At 50.4% G+C, this 13,720-nt stretch overlaps 1 protein-coding gene across 3 annotated transcripts in view; it reads right to left on the reverse strand.

Moving 5' to 3' along the window:
* Positions 1-2,674: 2,674 nt before the first annotated feature.
* Positions 2,675-13,720, reverse strand: part of Ptpn11 (protein tyrosine phosphatase non-receptor type 11) — a 60,115-nt gene continuing 49,069 nt past the window's right edge. For all 3 annotated transcript variants that reach the window (XM_021222713.2, XM_029533535.1, XM_029533536.1), the window contains exons 14-16: positions 9,267-9,379; positions 6,812-6,903; positions 2,675-6,283 (exon numbers count right to left, since the gene is read on the reverse strand). In XM_021222713.2, coding sequence (XP_021078372.1) covers positions 6,834-6,903; positions 9,267-9,379 — 183 coding nt within the window. In that variant the 3' untranslated portion in view covers positions 2,675-6,283; positions 6,812-6,833. The remainder of the gene's footprint in view (positions 6,284-6,811; positions 6,904-9,266; positions 9,380-13,720) is intronic.

The following is a 13,720-nucleotide window of genomic DNA, read 5'->3' on the forward strand; positions in this document are numbered from 1 at the left end:
TAGTTGCTGGGAATTGAACTCGGGTCCTCTGGAAAAGAGGTCAGTGCTCTTAACCTCTGAGCCATCTCCAGCTCCCCCTTGTAGCTTTCTTCTTTTTTTTTCCCCCTGAGACAGGGTTTCTCTGTGTAGCCCTGGCTGTCCTGGAACTCACTCTGTAGACCAGGCTGGCCTCGGACTCAGAAATCCACCTGCCTCTGCCTCCCGAGTGCTGGGATTAAAGGTATGTGCCACCACGCCCGGCTCCCTTGTAGCTTTCCATTTAGTTTGTTCTATAGAGTCTGAGGATGACCTTGAACTTCCATCCTGCCTCCACCTCCCAGGATTACAAGCTTGTGCCACCACCCTTGGTTTGCTGGTTTTCTTAGGTTTAAAAGACATGACATCATTTTACGTATTCCTGGGGTTAGAGTGGCATTTCAGTCTGGTAGACACTGGTCAGACTGAGACAAGCGGCGTTGCCATCATACGAAACATTATCATCATTTCTTCACATTAGGGAGCGCACAAATCCTTGCAATTAGCTATTCTGAAATACCCCATTAATTGCTGTCAGCCACAATCATCCTCCTGTGCTACAGAACATTAGGTTCTATCGCTCCCATCACACTGCACCCCTGAGCTCATTCATCATCTTTTCCCCCTGTTCTCCGTAGAACGCATACTTCTGATCAGAATGGTATTCGGGATCTTAAATAGCTGGGCCTCACATGACATGGAGAAAAAAAAAAAAAAAAAAAAAAAAGCTTTGCTAACTGTGATCTGACAAAACTGGGAGGAGGAAACCTCGGCTGAGGAATTGCCTCTGTCATTCTGGACTGTGGGCAGACTGGACTATGGGCAGACCCAGTCCACTGTGGGTGGTGCCATACCTAGGCTAGGGATGCAAAATAAATAAATAAATAAATAGCATAAAAATTAAAAAATAAATAAATAAAGGGAGGGGAGCAAGCCAGAGAGTGAGCAGAGACCAAGGTGGCAGTAAATGGTGTTCCTACAGTGCCTATTTCAAGCTCCTGGAATTCCTGCCTTGGTTTCCCTTGATGATAGACTGTCTGCAGAATAAGCCCTTTCCTTTCCAAGCTGTCTTAGGTCAAGGTGTGTCACAGCAATGGAAAAGCTAACAGGAACAACCATTACCACTATGGAATTCTAGGCTCACTGCTGTGCAAATGCAGTCTCTGAAATCTGGACCAGGTAGGGGAGGGACATCTGCAGTGTGGACACCAAGCACAAGTGAGATGGGACCACACAGCAGGTACGTGGGCTAGGAACTTCACTGTGGAATGGCAACCTAATCCAACAGTCATGGCCTCCTCACTGTAGAATTTAACCGTTCAAGCAAATCAGCCGCCATCTTCATCGGATCAGCCTGCTTACAAGTCCTTCAATGGATAGTTGACCCTCCCTCACAGGCAAGGCGTGAGACGTGCCCTCAGTCTCCCTAGCCTTCCGCTGGTAGCTCCTAACTTGAGATGGCCTCAGGGTCTCAGCAGCTGCTAGGGCTGAGGAAGGTAACCGACTGGGGCTCCATCTATGCAGCTATCCAGAGCCATCCCCCATGCTGGGTGTGGACTCCGGGACCACCCACATTGCCAGTCACCCCTCACCCACACTCTGTAAGGTACCCAGTACATTCACTGGCCGCTCACCCAGAGTGAACTCTTGATGAACTCGGACTCTGGTTTGCCACTGGGACAGGATGAGACAGGGACAAGTATTGCTTGTGCCTCCACTGGGGAGGAGCTGCTCTCACCTGCCCATCTTGGAGGGGCACACCACCAGTAGCCTCTTTCACAGCCACTCTAGAAGGATGTCACACTGCCCACCGTGGACAGCCCAGGACCTCAGGAGGATGTGAACTAAGGCAAAGGGACCAGGAGCCCCCTGTGCTGAGGACTCCCGGCTTCTCTTCTTCACCCCATTAGGTCCCAGCCCTCTCAGGCCCCTTCAATAGTCACGTCCCATTAACTACCTCTGACCGGTGGCCCGGGAGGAGTGGGCATGTTTCTCCTGGCTAACAGGCACCATGTCAGGTGGTTCTGGGTAGTGTTCACCTGTCTGGCACGGTTCACAGCCTTGCACTTAAAACTCAATCTGTGTTTTTTTCTGGAGAGCCAAATGACTGGGGAGATGGCATCATTTTCATGATATGCCTGGGCTAGACCCTAAGGCCCATGGCATTTTATAATGTAAGTACCCCAACGGCCTCCCTTCCAACAGAGAACAAACAAGTAGCTACTTGGGTGGTCATGAAGAAGTGATTTCTTCCCGTCCAGCACATGCTGTGGTTGGAGGGTGGCGGCCTAGCTGGAGAGCATGGCTCAGCAGTAGAAAGCTCCTCTGTACTGCTGGGATGGGCTCAGTGATGAAGACAGAACCCTTGCTTTGAACATGGCTTGTCCAGGGAACACCAAGGTCCCAAGAACAGTGCTGTCCCTTGCTGTACACACATTAACACCGCTCAGCCAACCCTGTGTCCTGATCATTCCCATAGTTTGGGTCTTTATTCCCTCCCAAGTCCTTCTGGGCAGAGCCTGTCCTTAGAAGCCACTCACTACAGTGCTGCAGCTCCCAAGCAGAGCCTGAGGCACTCCTGGGATGACAGGCCAACTGAGCCACCATCCCACACTCCTTCCTTCCCCACACACGACAACAGAGCAAATGACAGATACCATAATACAAGAAAATGATTTTATTCTAATTTTTAGTTCCAGACAGCTCACAAGTCCACGGCCTCTGACAGTACCCAGAGTATACGCAGATACACTCACGGCACAGCTGGGAAGGCAACAACTCGAGGTTTCTCTACACAAACTATTCTGTTAATGTCGCTTAAAAATCCACAGACTACACGATATGCGTGGGCAGAAAGCCAGCTGAGTGCGTCTCTTGACACTAAAGTGTATTAAACAGCAAACAGCCAACCCTTACATGATTCACACCAAAATGATGACACCCAAAAACACGTTCCTTTTAAAGGACAGGTTTATCGGTAAAATATTATATTTCTTTAATACTCTGCCTGATGCGTCATATGCTGTGGGAAAGCTAAATGGGAGTCTGGTCATCGGCTTCTTGGATGGGCCTTTCCCACTAGCTTTTATTAATAAGAGTCACAATTAGGTCATAAATAAACAGGTATATTATTAATCCCATGATTGAGGTTTAGGAAGAGGAGTTGTGAAAACGACTTTGATGCACAGCCAGGTTCTACAGCACCAACAGAAACTGTTCTCTGCTTCCTGTGCCCTCAACGCCCCGCAAGAGCAGCAGCTGCTAGTGATGGGGATGCAGTGAGCTCTACCCAGGAGCTTCCTTCCAAGAAGGGGAGAGGATTCAACAAAGCGGTGGGCTAGCACAGACCCTGAGACAGGCGTCTGAAACTAGGACAATGTAGAGCGAGCCCACCGTCAACAGGAGCAGAGCCCACACTTCTGCCTGTGCTTCCCTCCCGAGCGCATCTGCCTCAGTCCTGTCCCAGAAACAAGGCTTGTGTTCTTGGGCTCCCACCAAAACCCCTAGAAACAACACTGAGCACCTCTGAGCTGCTGACAGCACTGCTTCCTAACCCTGGTCTTCCATTAGAAAGGCACCAGCTGCAATGGCAGAGGTAACCCGGGGCCTCGGGACGGCTGCACACTCCTGTGACAAGCATTACGACTCTCAAGTGTAGCTTTCTAGAAACCAATACCATGTGCTAGACAGTGCCCACCCCCTCCCCGAATAGAAAACCCTGTGCTTCTGACTTAAAGGTTCAGCAGTGAGGGGAGCGCGGGTCACATGCAGCCTGCTCCGTGCTGGCCCTGTGCCTCTGACCTGCTCATGAGCCACCTGTGCAACTTCCACTCTCACTGTCTCAAATCCACACTCCCATACCTCATCTTCTCAGACACCGCACCGCACAACACACAGAGCGCCCGCTCCTGAGACCCTGCAATCACCTTCCATAACACTGACAGATCCGGGACACCTAGGGATTCCTGGTGCCCTACTGGAATGACAGCTGGCTGGCTTCTGGGGGGGAATCCGAAGGAAAACACTTGCTGAACACTGAACACGGGGGGCCAAGGGCAGGTCTCTGCTCCATGATCTCAAGCTGCAAGTAGAAATGTTAGCTCGCTAGATCAGCAGCTCAGCTAACCTGTGTGCTGGTGAGAAACTTTGCCTCCAAGTCCAGAGTCTAGACATCACCACCAACCCAACACAGTTCATTGTGACAATGTGCTATAGAGTAGGATGTGGGACCATGGCCGTGGATACCAAACTGATCTCATTACAAGCTCGCGAAGAAGAGAGCAGTCTCCACATTCCCAGCAGGCCACACTGTGCTCTGAAGCAATCGAATTCAGTGGAGAAGGGGACAGGATCAATGCACATGCTCTAAGAAAATGGTGGCCCTGTGCTCCCCAACTACCTTAGGCTGCCAGGGAGCAGGAGGCCCCAGACAGGGCAGGTCCAGTCCTTCCTTTCAGGAACGGAAGAATCAAGTGGAGACTGTGCGGTTGCTTGATCACGAGCATCGCATCTGGAAGCTCACGCTGAAACGTGTTCTCAAGGATCAACACTGGGCAGGCAGAGGGACATCTCTGGAAAAGGCACTGACGGCAGAACATTAGCAAATCCTGCTGTTTGGTTAGGGTAGACGTGGCTGACTGGAACTGATAAGAGGCCTGGCCAGGACTGCCGCTCTTCATACTCAGCCAAGGCCCAGGAAGCATCACCTTCCCCCACCTGCGGTGCTTCAGGGATGAGTTACCACATAGGCATCACCAACCCTACCACACCAGGTCTTCAGGCGGGTGCTGCAGCACACGTGCGGAGCTCGGAAGCTTCTAGAGGCCTGCTGTACATTTCTCACCCAACACAGTTTAAACCAGCTACTATAAGCAGCCTGGGCTCTTGCTAACTACAGCCACTTGCTTCTATGCCACGGGCTAGGGCTGTCTGACTGGTGGCCCCAGAGCATGGGACCTCCACTTCACACCTTGGGCTGAGCCTGATTCTCTCACAGCAGCCACGGAAGAAGTCATCATGGTCACTCCAGGTCTGAGTCTGAAGAAGACCTGGCCACTTCTGCCTTTTCACCCTGGGGGACACACAAGGGTCCAGCCACCCTGCTGGTAAGGCTACACAGACAACCAGGAGACCAGGAAAACATCTCATTGAAGCAGAAGCCCAGGGTCTTGACCATGTTGCCAACTTCCCAAGTGACCCTCACAGGACAGCGGGGCTCATGCAACCCAGATCAGACGTGCTGTACTGAAGAATAGGGGTAGGGTGGTCAGGAACAAGTGAGGACCAAATACCGCTCACCCCGGGATCTAATACTCCAGTACAGAGACAACACGGTCACTTTGCCCAGAACAGCTTCTCTGTCCACACCTGCAGCCAAGAAGTCATCTTCAGAAGAAAGACTTCACACACCAGTTTCAAGGGCCTTTCAGCCATGACTGTCTACCCCCCTGACCCTCTCATTCAGTGGCTGAATGACCGTTTCACTAAACAAAAGAAGCCACCAAAAGTGAACTGTCCTTGACTGTGTCGGTCTCTTTTGAACGTGCCCCGACATGTATCTGCAGGGAGCACAAAGACCTCCCAGTGTCGCTGTGTGGACAGTGAGATGCTAAGGGACGCCTGGGTCTTGAGGGTGTGGTGAACTTGTGCCATAAAAGTGATTCCCCACTCGGTGCTCTCCCATCCAATGTGGCACAGCCAGAAGACCCTCACCAGGTGCAAGCATACAGTCTGGCCTCCTGGCCCCTGGAACTAAACAGTGAGTCTCTGTGATGATGACCCTAAGCAGCCACCAGCCAGGGCACTGGGAGCCCTGTGCAGGGCAGCAAGATGAACAGTGGGTTACAGACTGCTGGCTTTTGGGGAGGCTGTGCCGGATTATCCCTAAATCCTTTCTTCTTACAAGGGGCCTATGATTCCCCAAAGAGAGAGAAAGAAAAAAAAAAAATCAGGTCTGTTAAGGTCATAAAAAGAAACAAAATCCTGCCCATAACTAGAATTTGAGTCCCATAATGTAGAAAATACAGAGCACAATTTAGCTGCTTCCACAATTCAAAACCGATTCTATGAAAATAGCATTGTCGAGAACGCAGAGCAGTTTCTCCTTAGCTGAGGAAAGGAGGTGCCAATTAGGCACGTGCTGTTCAAATGGTTCCAAACTTCGCTTCTCAAAAGGCAGTCAAGTCAGCCCCGGCGAGCTTCTGAACACACAGGTCCTGGAAACCTTCGTCTATTCTTGACATTTTAGGGAAGGGGTGAAAGTTCGCATCTGAGAAAGAAACACATTAGCACTTTTAGGGAGCACACATCCATACAGCTTCTCTGGGGGGTGCTGGGCACTGAAGCCGGCATTTCACACACACACATGCTGAATAAATGCTGTCGAACTACATCATCACTGCCAGAAATTTCAATGTTGTAACACCATACTGTGTGTTTCTAACTTACCATAGAAGCCAGAGAGGCACCTCACTGAAAATGACTCAATCAAAACTCAGGGGAGCCTGGGACCCCACACCCTCAGAAGCACCCCTGCTATTTATGCCAAGACATGGACCGACCCAAGTCCACTGTATCCCTGTCAACTGCTGGGCCAGCCCCATCCCCATGTAGTTAACTGATCTGACTTATGCTCCATGAACTGTACACCAAACCCAGGCTGAAGAGGGACAAGGGAAAGAAAAAGAGGCTGCTCTGCACAACTCAGTCACAGAACATCTTGCTCTGGCACGCACAGATCACCCGTCTGTCTAGACTGCTGTGAATCCGCCCCAGAGAAAGCCGTGGAATTCAATACCTGTGTGCTGCCGCCCATGGGCTCATCTGAAACTCCTCTGCTGCTGCATGAGGCCCACGTTCTCATAGACTCGGGCACTGTCCTCCCTCATTCTGCAGACAGAGAAAAAGACGCTAACCTGAACTGCCATGTCCAGCTATGCTCAGACCGACCCCCTTCCCACTGGGAGCTGACTCAAAACAGACATCAGACACATGAAGTGGGAAAAGCAGCAGGGATCTCGAGTCCTATGCCTTCTGGAGTGTGAATGGAGGGCAGGCAGCTTGGAGGGCAGGGGAGGAGTTGGGTCATGCGCACAGCCATTTCCCCAGAGGCATCACAAGTGAGGGCTCTGGTCACCCTCAGAGCCTTGGCTGAAGAACTAACGTATCCACGGGCCTAGGCTCCTTCTGTAAAGAACCGGATCAGCGGCCGTGTGGGACATGAGGACAGATCCTGAGCAGCCCCAGGGCCAGGATCTGAGGTGTGCATCCTACGTGGGACAACACAAAGGGTGTGTCAGAGTTGCTTGTCAGTCACAGGTGAACTTCCTAGGAAGGGTGCTGGTTCCCCAGCAAGTTACCACAGCTAACTACGTAAGACACCAACATCTCCAGTCAGCCTGCTGGGGCAGAGAAGAGCTGGAGGGGGGTGGGGGAGGTGACTCCGGAGAGAACACCCCTGCCACATAATTTCATTTCTGTGTTTAACAGAGAGAATGTAAACACAGGCCTCTATCTGCTCTCAGAGCTGTGTAGTAAAGCCAATATTAAAGTCAGCGGGGCTTTAAAAGCCCACAGCAGAAGCAAACAAGTGGGATTCCGGGGAAAGGCAAGGTAAAGAGCAACCATGGGCTACAGGAAGCACAGCCACTACCTCGTGACTGGCTAACAAACACTGCCCTGTGTGCTTTACTTTAAACCAGGAGCTGCCAAAGCCCTTCTGAAAAGAACCAATGGGTGATAATGACTACTGGCCAGAGGGCCCTGTGTGCTACGCCTTGGGGTTTTCCTTTCCCAGGTACATGGGGGGTAGAGGGGCCACAGTGGGAGACATGTAAGCCTGGGCCCTTGCGGACATCAAGCATTGGGGTGACAGGAGGAGCAGAGTGAGGTCACGGTAGACTTCAATCCTAACCTGGCCAAACAGCCCTGGAAACTGTCAGTTAAGTTGCAGGGACCTGGGTCTCCTGGAATGTGAATGTGGTTTCAACTGGAGTCCTGCTTCTCCCGGGAGTCCTCAGTGGCAGGCTATAGAGCGCCAGCTCAGAGAACTGGGGTGTTTCACCCCAACATGGCCTAAAGACACTTTGACTTCACAAGCTGTAAGCAGACTATCTAACACACACAGAGTATGATGTGTAGACAGGCACGGCCACACTGCTGGTTACATACTCTACCACCTGAGCCCTCCGAGCCAAGCACTAGTGAATCCTCACAGGGTTGCTGTCAGTGACAACAGTGAGTACCAGGGACCACTTTCCTTTTTTCGTCCTAAGTTCAGTCCTACTTGGAGTCTGACTAACAGGGCCTGGGCCCTTTCTGCTTCTAAGTGGGTCTCTAGTTGAACTCACATGCTGGAAATGTCATACTTTCCTGTCACAGATGTACAAACCGTTAAGATGGCATCATACTGAATGCCTCTGGAACACAATCTCTCCTGAGATCTGAGCGCTTCCATAAGAGGCATTCTTCAAGTTCAAGGTCAGAAATTTTAGTGTGCTCGGAAGGCTCTGGCTGCAGTTTGGGGCAAGCTGTCCTGTGGAGCTGAACCAATGTGCTTGAGCCACCACAATATAACAGCCGTACCTTAAAACTGTCCTTACACCACTGGACACCCCCTGCTGGCACTGCTTGGTGGCAAGAACTCTGAGCTTTCCCTTCGTGTTTGCTGGCCACCGAGGAAAACGAGCCTCCCCTGCGTGTCCCTAAGCCACCTGCAGCTTCTTTTGCAGCACACCCATTCGTAATTGCTCGCCATTTCCTATGGGATAGCTGTCTCCATGCAACTGTTGGCTTGTTAGGTTTTGGGGGTTTTTTGTTTGTTTTAAATAAGAACTCCTTTAAAAAGCAAAGCTAGGCCTGTGGGCTTTGGCTTTCTGACCCTTGGTTTAAAAACCCTGACTGGCAGGAAGATTGGCAGATTAGTCATGTCCACACATGAACAGAGTATTTATTCTTAAGAGTTTCCAAACACTGTAAGGGACAGCACTTTCTACTAAAATAATGCTCCCTGCAAAAGGAAAATTAGATTTTCCCCAGAGAACCCTACCTACCTAACATGCCCAGGGCCCCACAGGATCCTGGAGAGCCTAGCACGTGCCTACTGGTTAGGAGTCCTGCAACCATGAGCCCTAGAGAGCCCCTGCTCCCCACGCCCCATCAGTGGGCAGCAGGCAAGCCTGAGGAGAATACTGCAAACAACTACTGTTAAGCTTTTACCAGACCTATGCTGCCGCCGCCGCATCACTACTTACTCTGCACAGGGTGGTGTTGGGGTGCAAGGTGGCAGGGGACTCTGATCACCACTTGTCTGGTCCACCAGGGAATACTTAATATTGGTATATTCATGTCCTTTCCTTTTGCTTTTCTGAAAGTTAAGGAAAAAAATACAGGTAAGGAAGACTGTGGATATGATTTTTACAAGAATATGGAAACAAAAAGCTATTTTATCAAAGGAAAAAAAGAGGCAGATGGACAGGCTAGACTCTTTTTTTTTTTTTTTAAGATCTACTTATTCTTATTTATATGAGTACACTGTAGCTGTCTTCAGACACACCAGAAGAGGGCATCAGATCCCATTACAGATGGTTGTGAGCCACCATGTGGTTGCTGGGATTTGAACTCAGGACCTTCAGAAGAGCAGTCAGTGCTCTTAACTGCTGAGCCATCTCTCCAGCACACAGGCCAGACTCTTAAGAACACTAACATGCTGACCAAATGGTTAGGAGCTCACAGCACCTGCAGGAGGAGTGTGCTGCGACCACACCCCTCAGAGCCCCCAGAGCTGCAAGGATGCAGGAACTGCTGACTGACACAGGCTAGAGGCCCTACTCCTGCTTCTGCACAGAGCTCTATCACTGTGCACAGGGATGAAAGGCACAATACTGCACTCTATTTATTTAGCAGTATTGGCGATGGCACCCCGAGCCCTCGCACAATGTTGGGATGTGCTCAGCCGCTGAGATACTCCCCAACCCTACAACCTACCCCCTATATACATCGGGAAACCACAGCACCCTAAGATGAACAGTGGGGGAGCAAAGCGACAGGAATGTAACCTCATCTCACGGTAACTGCATGTGAGAGATGTATAAAGGCTCACTATGCCATGTACTGTAGAGCAGAAAACAACCCTGCCGTCAGCTCTCCGTGCGGTGGCTATCCATAACAATGCGTCTGTACTGAGCATGTGCAGCCTTTCCCTGTGTTCAAGGCCTTCCTGGGCTACATGAAGACCACAGGAGGACTGAGTAGGTTCTCTACAAAGCCAAACCCTTTACACAAGGGACATGAGAATCTACAGGCTTCATGCCTAAGACCAAGTCCCCAGGGATGCTTAGGGATGGGTACACTATGTAAGGAGTTGATGGCCACTGAACACCATCCATGGATGTGCTCCCAGAGAACAGGCAACAAATCCAATCAAAGTGAGGCTCCCCGGGGGCCACTCTCTCTTCACTCTGGACACCTTCCTTTCTGGAGACTGAGCAGCAAGGAGAAGGAGCCGTGCACACTGCCATCACCGCACCAGGGAGGAGGGGCAGGGAGAATGGGGTTCTAACCTGCAGTGGCTATTCCTGGTGGTCAGCTTGACTATATCTGGAATGAACTCCAATCCAGAATTGGAAAGCTCACCAATGATCCTAATCTGGAGGCTGAAGATGCAAGTCTCTGACCTGGGTCTTGGCATAGAGATCATGACAGGGAGATCTCTGAGTTCAAAGTCATCTAGGATTAAAGACATGGTGGCACACACCTTTAATCTGGGCTACACCTTCTGCTGGAGACCTACATAAGGACATTGGAAGAAGGAAGATTCACTCTCTTCTTCGATGCTTGCCTTGTGGGACTGAGCAACTGCTAGATCCTTGGACTTCCATTCACAGCTGTCACCTCCGACCTTCACAGGTACCTGCGCTTATATGCACATACCCACATATACACATAATTATAAATAAAATAAATATTTTAAAAGAAAGAGATCTCGTCTCAAATCTCATCTCTGAGACTGGAAGGGCAGGGAAAGGGTGGGGGAGGAGAGAACAAAGGATAAGGGGGAGGGGACCCACAAGAGCAATCGGAGCCAAAGGAGGGAGAAAAGCTCCCCACTAGCAAAGCTCAGTGAGCATGGGGGGACCATGCTGCCCAGCAGATCTGCACTACAGCGATGCCACTCCCACTGACAGCAGCCACCCATTCCCCCTTACTCAGAGACTTCTTGGAAACCAAAACCACGTATCTCTGCACAGAGTGGCCCGTGTTTTCTGGAGAGGAGCAATTAACATGGTGGGCAGGAACTATCAAGAGGGTGAGAACAGCCCAAGAAGCTGAGAGTCATTTAGGAAGAACGTGGGGCTGGCTGGGCACGCTGTGGCTGCCTTGTGGGGAGGGGATTCTATCTTACTCGCAGGTGCAGGGATGCCCCGGAAACCCTGACCAAGCCTGCATGCTTGTGACTCATCTATGGGCAACTGATGCTCAGGGGCAGGAGGCTCAGAGTGCAGCGATGAGTCTTCCATGGGGAACTGCTCTGACCTTTCCTAGACCCTAGAGACAAGCTGCCTCTCAGCCAAGAGCCCTGGATGGACACCTTTCTGAACACCATGACTTCCCTCCACACTCCATCAGTAACTTCTACTGCTTCTTCTTCTCCCCATTCTGCCTCCCACCCTGCATAAACCATTATCAGTTACACCTCCAACTGCCCAGGCCTGGCCTCCACCACTCCACAGGAGCCAGGGTTCCCCCTTAAACTGGGGTCTACACTTCACTGCTCCCCACTGCCCTATGGCTTCCATGGAGCAATGTGTGAAGCCTTCACAGGCCCTGCACCAGCCAAATGGGAAAGGTCCCCACAGGCTCATGGGTTTGAGCAACCTGGGGAGCATTTGGGAAGCTACTGGAACCTTTGACATGTGCAGGGCTTGGACAACAATGGAAAGCAAAGGCTCTGCTTCTGGTCTTTTTCCCATTTCCCAAGCCACAAAGATGAGGGAGGGAGGGAGGGAGGGACACACACACAATGGATCAGCTCTCAGCTTAAAAAGGAGACAGGTGAGGCTGGAGACCATCAAGCTGAGAGAAACACCAGACACAGACAGCCAAGCACTCCAAGCATCCCGATGTCGACTTCTACAACCTGTGATTAGAGCAGGGGCTGTCGGGGACTGTGGCGGGAGGAGACACTGACCACAGTACGTATACATCATACATTCAGACATAACATCTTCCACAGGCTCTGGAGGACTCATGCCCAGCACTGGACTGGACAAGGTAGAACAAACTTGAACTCTGCTGAGAGTAGACTCCACCACCTCAGCACGCACAGAAAGAAGTGAGCTGCGGGGTGCTGGGCACACTAACCGTGACAATCATCCCACAGCATCTCCACACACAAAATACACTGTACACTCTCCATACATAGACACAGTATCTATGTTTTGAGGCAGAGTCTCATTATGTAGCCCTGACTGGCCTGGAACTCACAGAAATCCCCCTGCCTCTGTGTCTCTGCACTACAGGGATTAAAGGCATGTGCCACCATGCCCAGCTGGCCTTGATTCCCTAAATTCCCAGTAAAGAAACCTCACCATCATCTTCTCAAGAGGCAGAGCTGACCTGACTGTCCTGAACCAACTCAGCCCTGAGGTACTGGAGTGGTGCAGAAGGGCCCGGCACAGCACGGCCTGAGTCTCAGCTGCATGGTGCAACTGACAGCTCCTGGAATGTCCCAAGTATGGAGCAAGAGCAATAATGTGACAGAGAAACTATTCCAGATGAAAGACAGGAAACAAACATGAATGTTATACACACCATGTGACCCCGACCACCAGCAAGACAAACTGGAAAAATCTGAACGTGGAGTGTGGCTTACTTTAGCTTTTTGAGTTGTGTGTATGTCTGTGTGTGCACATGAGGAAGTCACCATGAGGGGTGGGTGGGTATGTGTGTTTGTTTGTGTGTGTGTGTGTGTGTGTGTGAGTTAGCGCACACTCACATGCTGGATCCCTTGGAGGTGGAGTTACCTGCAGTTTTGAGCCATCTGCCATCATGTCCTCTATAAAAGCAGTGTGTATCCTTAACCTCTGAGCTATCTTCCCAAGACATATGTTTGATTTCTTGTTTGGTTGTGGTTTTATCAAGAAAAGGTCTTACATAGCCCAGGCTAGACTGGAATTCCTAGCCCTCTTGCCTCAAGCTACACAAGTGTTCACACATGCCCGGCAAGCTTGTGTGCAGTACTGGAGTGGACCCCAAGAGCCTGGTAAATGCTCGCATGCTGGGCTATGTATGCTTCAGCCCTGACCTGCAGATTACACAGAGCTTTCAATTTGCTCCCCCAACTTAGTAACTGAATCATGATGATGTAACAGAACATCTTTTTAAAAATATATATACCATATATACCAATACACTTAGAAGCAAAGAGGTACAGATTCATGCAAGTTATAAACATTCCCTTTTTTTTTTTTGATTTTTTTGAGACAGGGTTTCTCAGAAATCCACCTGCCTCTGCCTCCCGTGCGCCACCACGCTCGGCTTAAACATTCCCTTTTTAAATATTATGTATATTAAATAAAGTTTGAAGAAAGAATAAATGCCTGAGTTCAGAAGTTGGATAAGAGAAATACCATGCACTCCACACACTGCTTTTGCAAATGAAGTACTTACTAATATAAATGGAAAATTAAAAAAAAAAAAAAAAAAA

The sequence above is a fragment of the Mus pahari genome, chromosome 23 (genome assembly GCF_900095145.1).
Source record: "Mus pahari chromosome 23, PAHARI_EIJ_v1.1, whole genome shotgun sequence".
Lineage (NCBI taxonomy): Eukaryota > Metazoa > Chordata > Mammalia > Rodentia > Muridae > Mus > Mus pahari.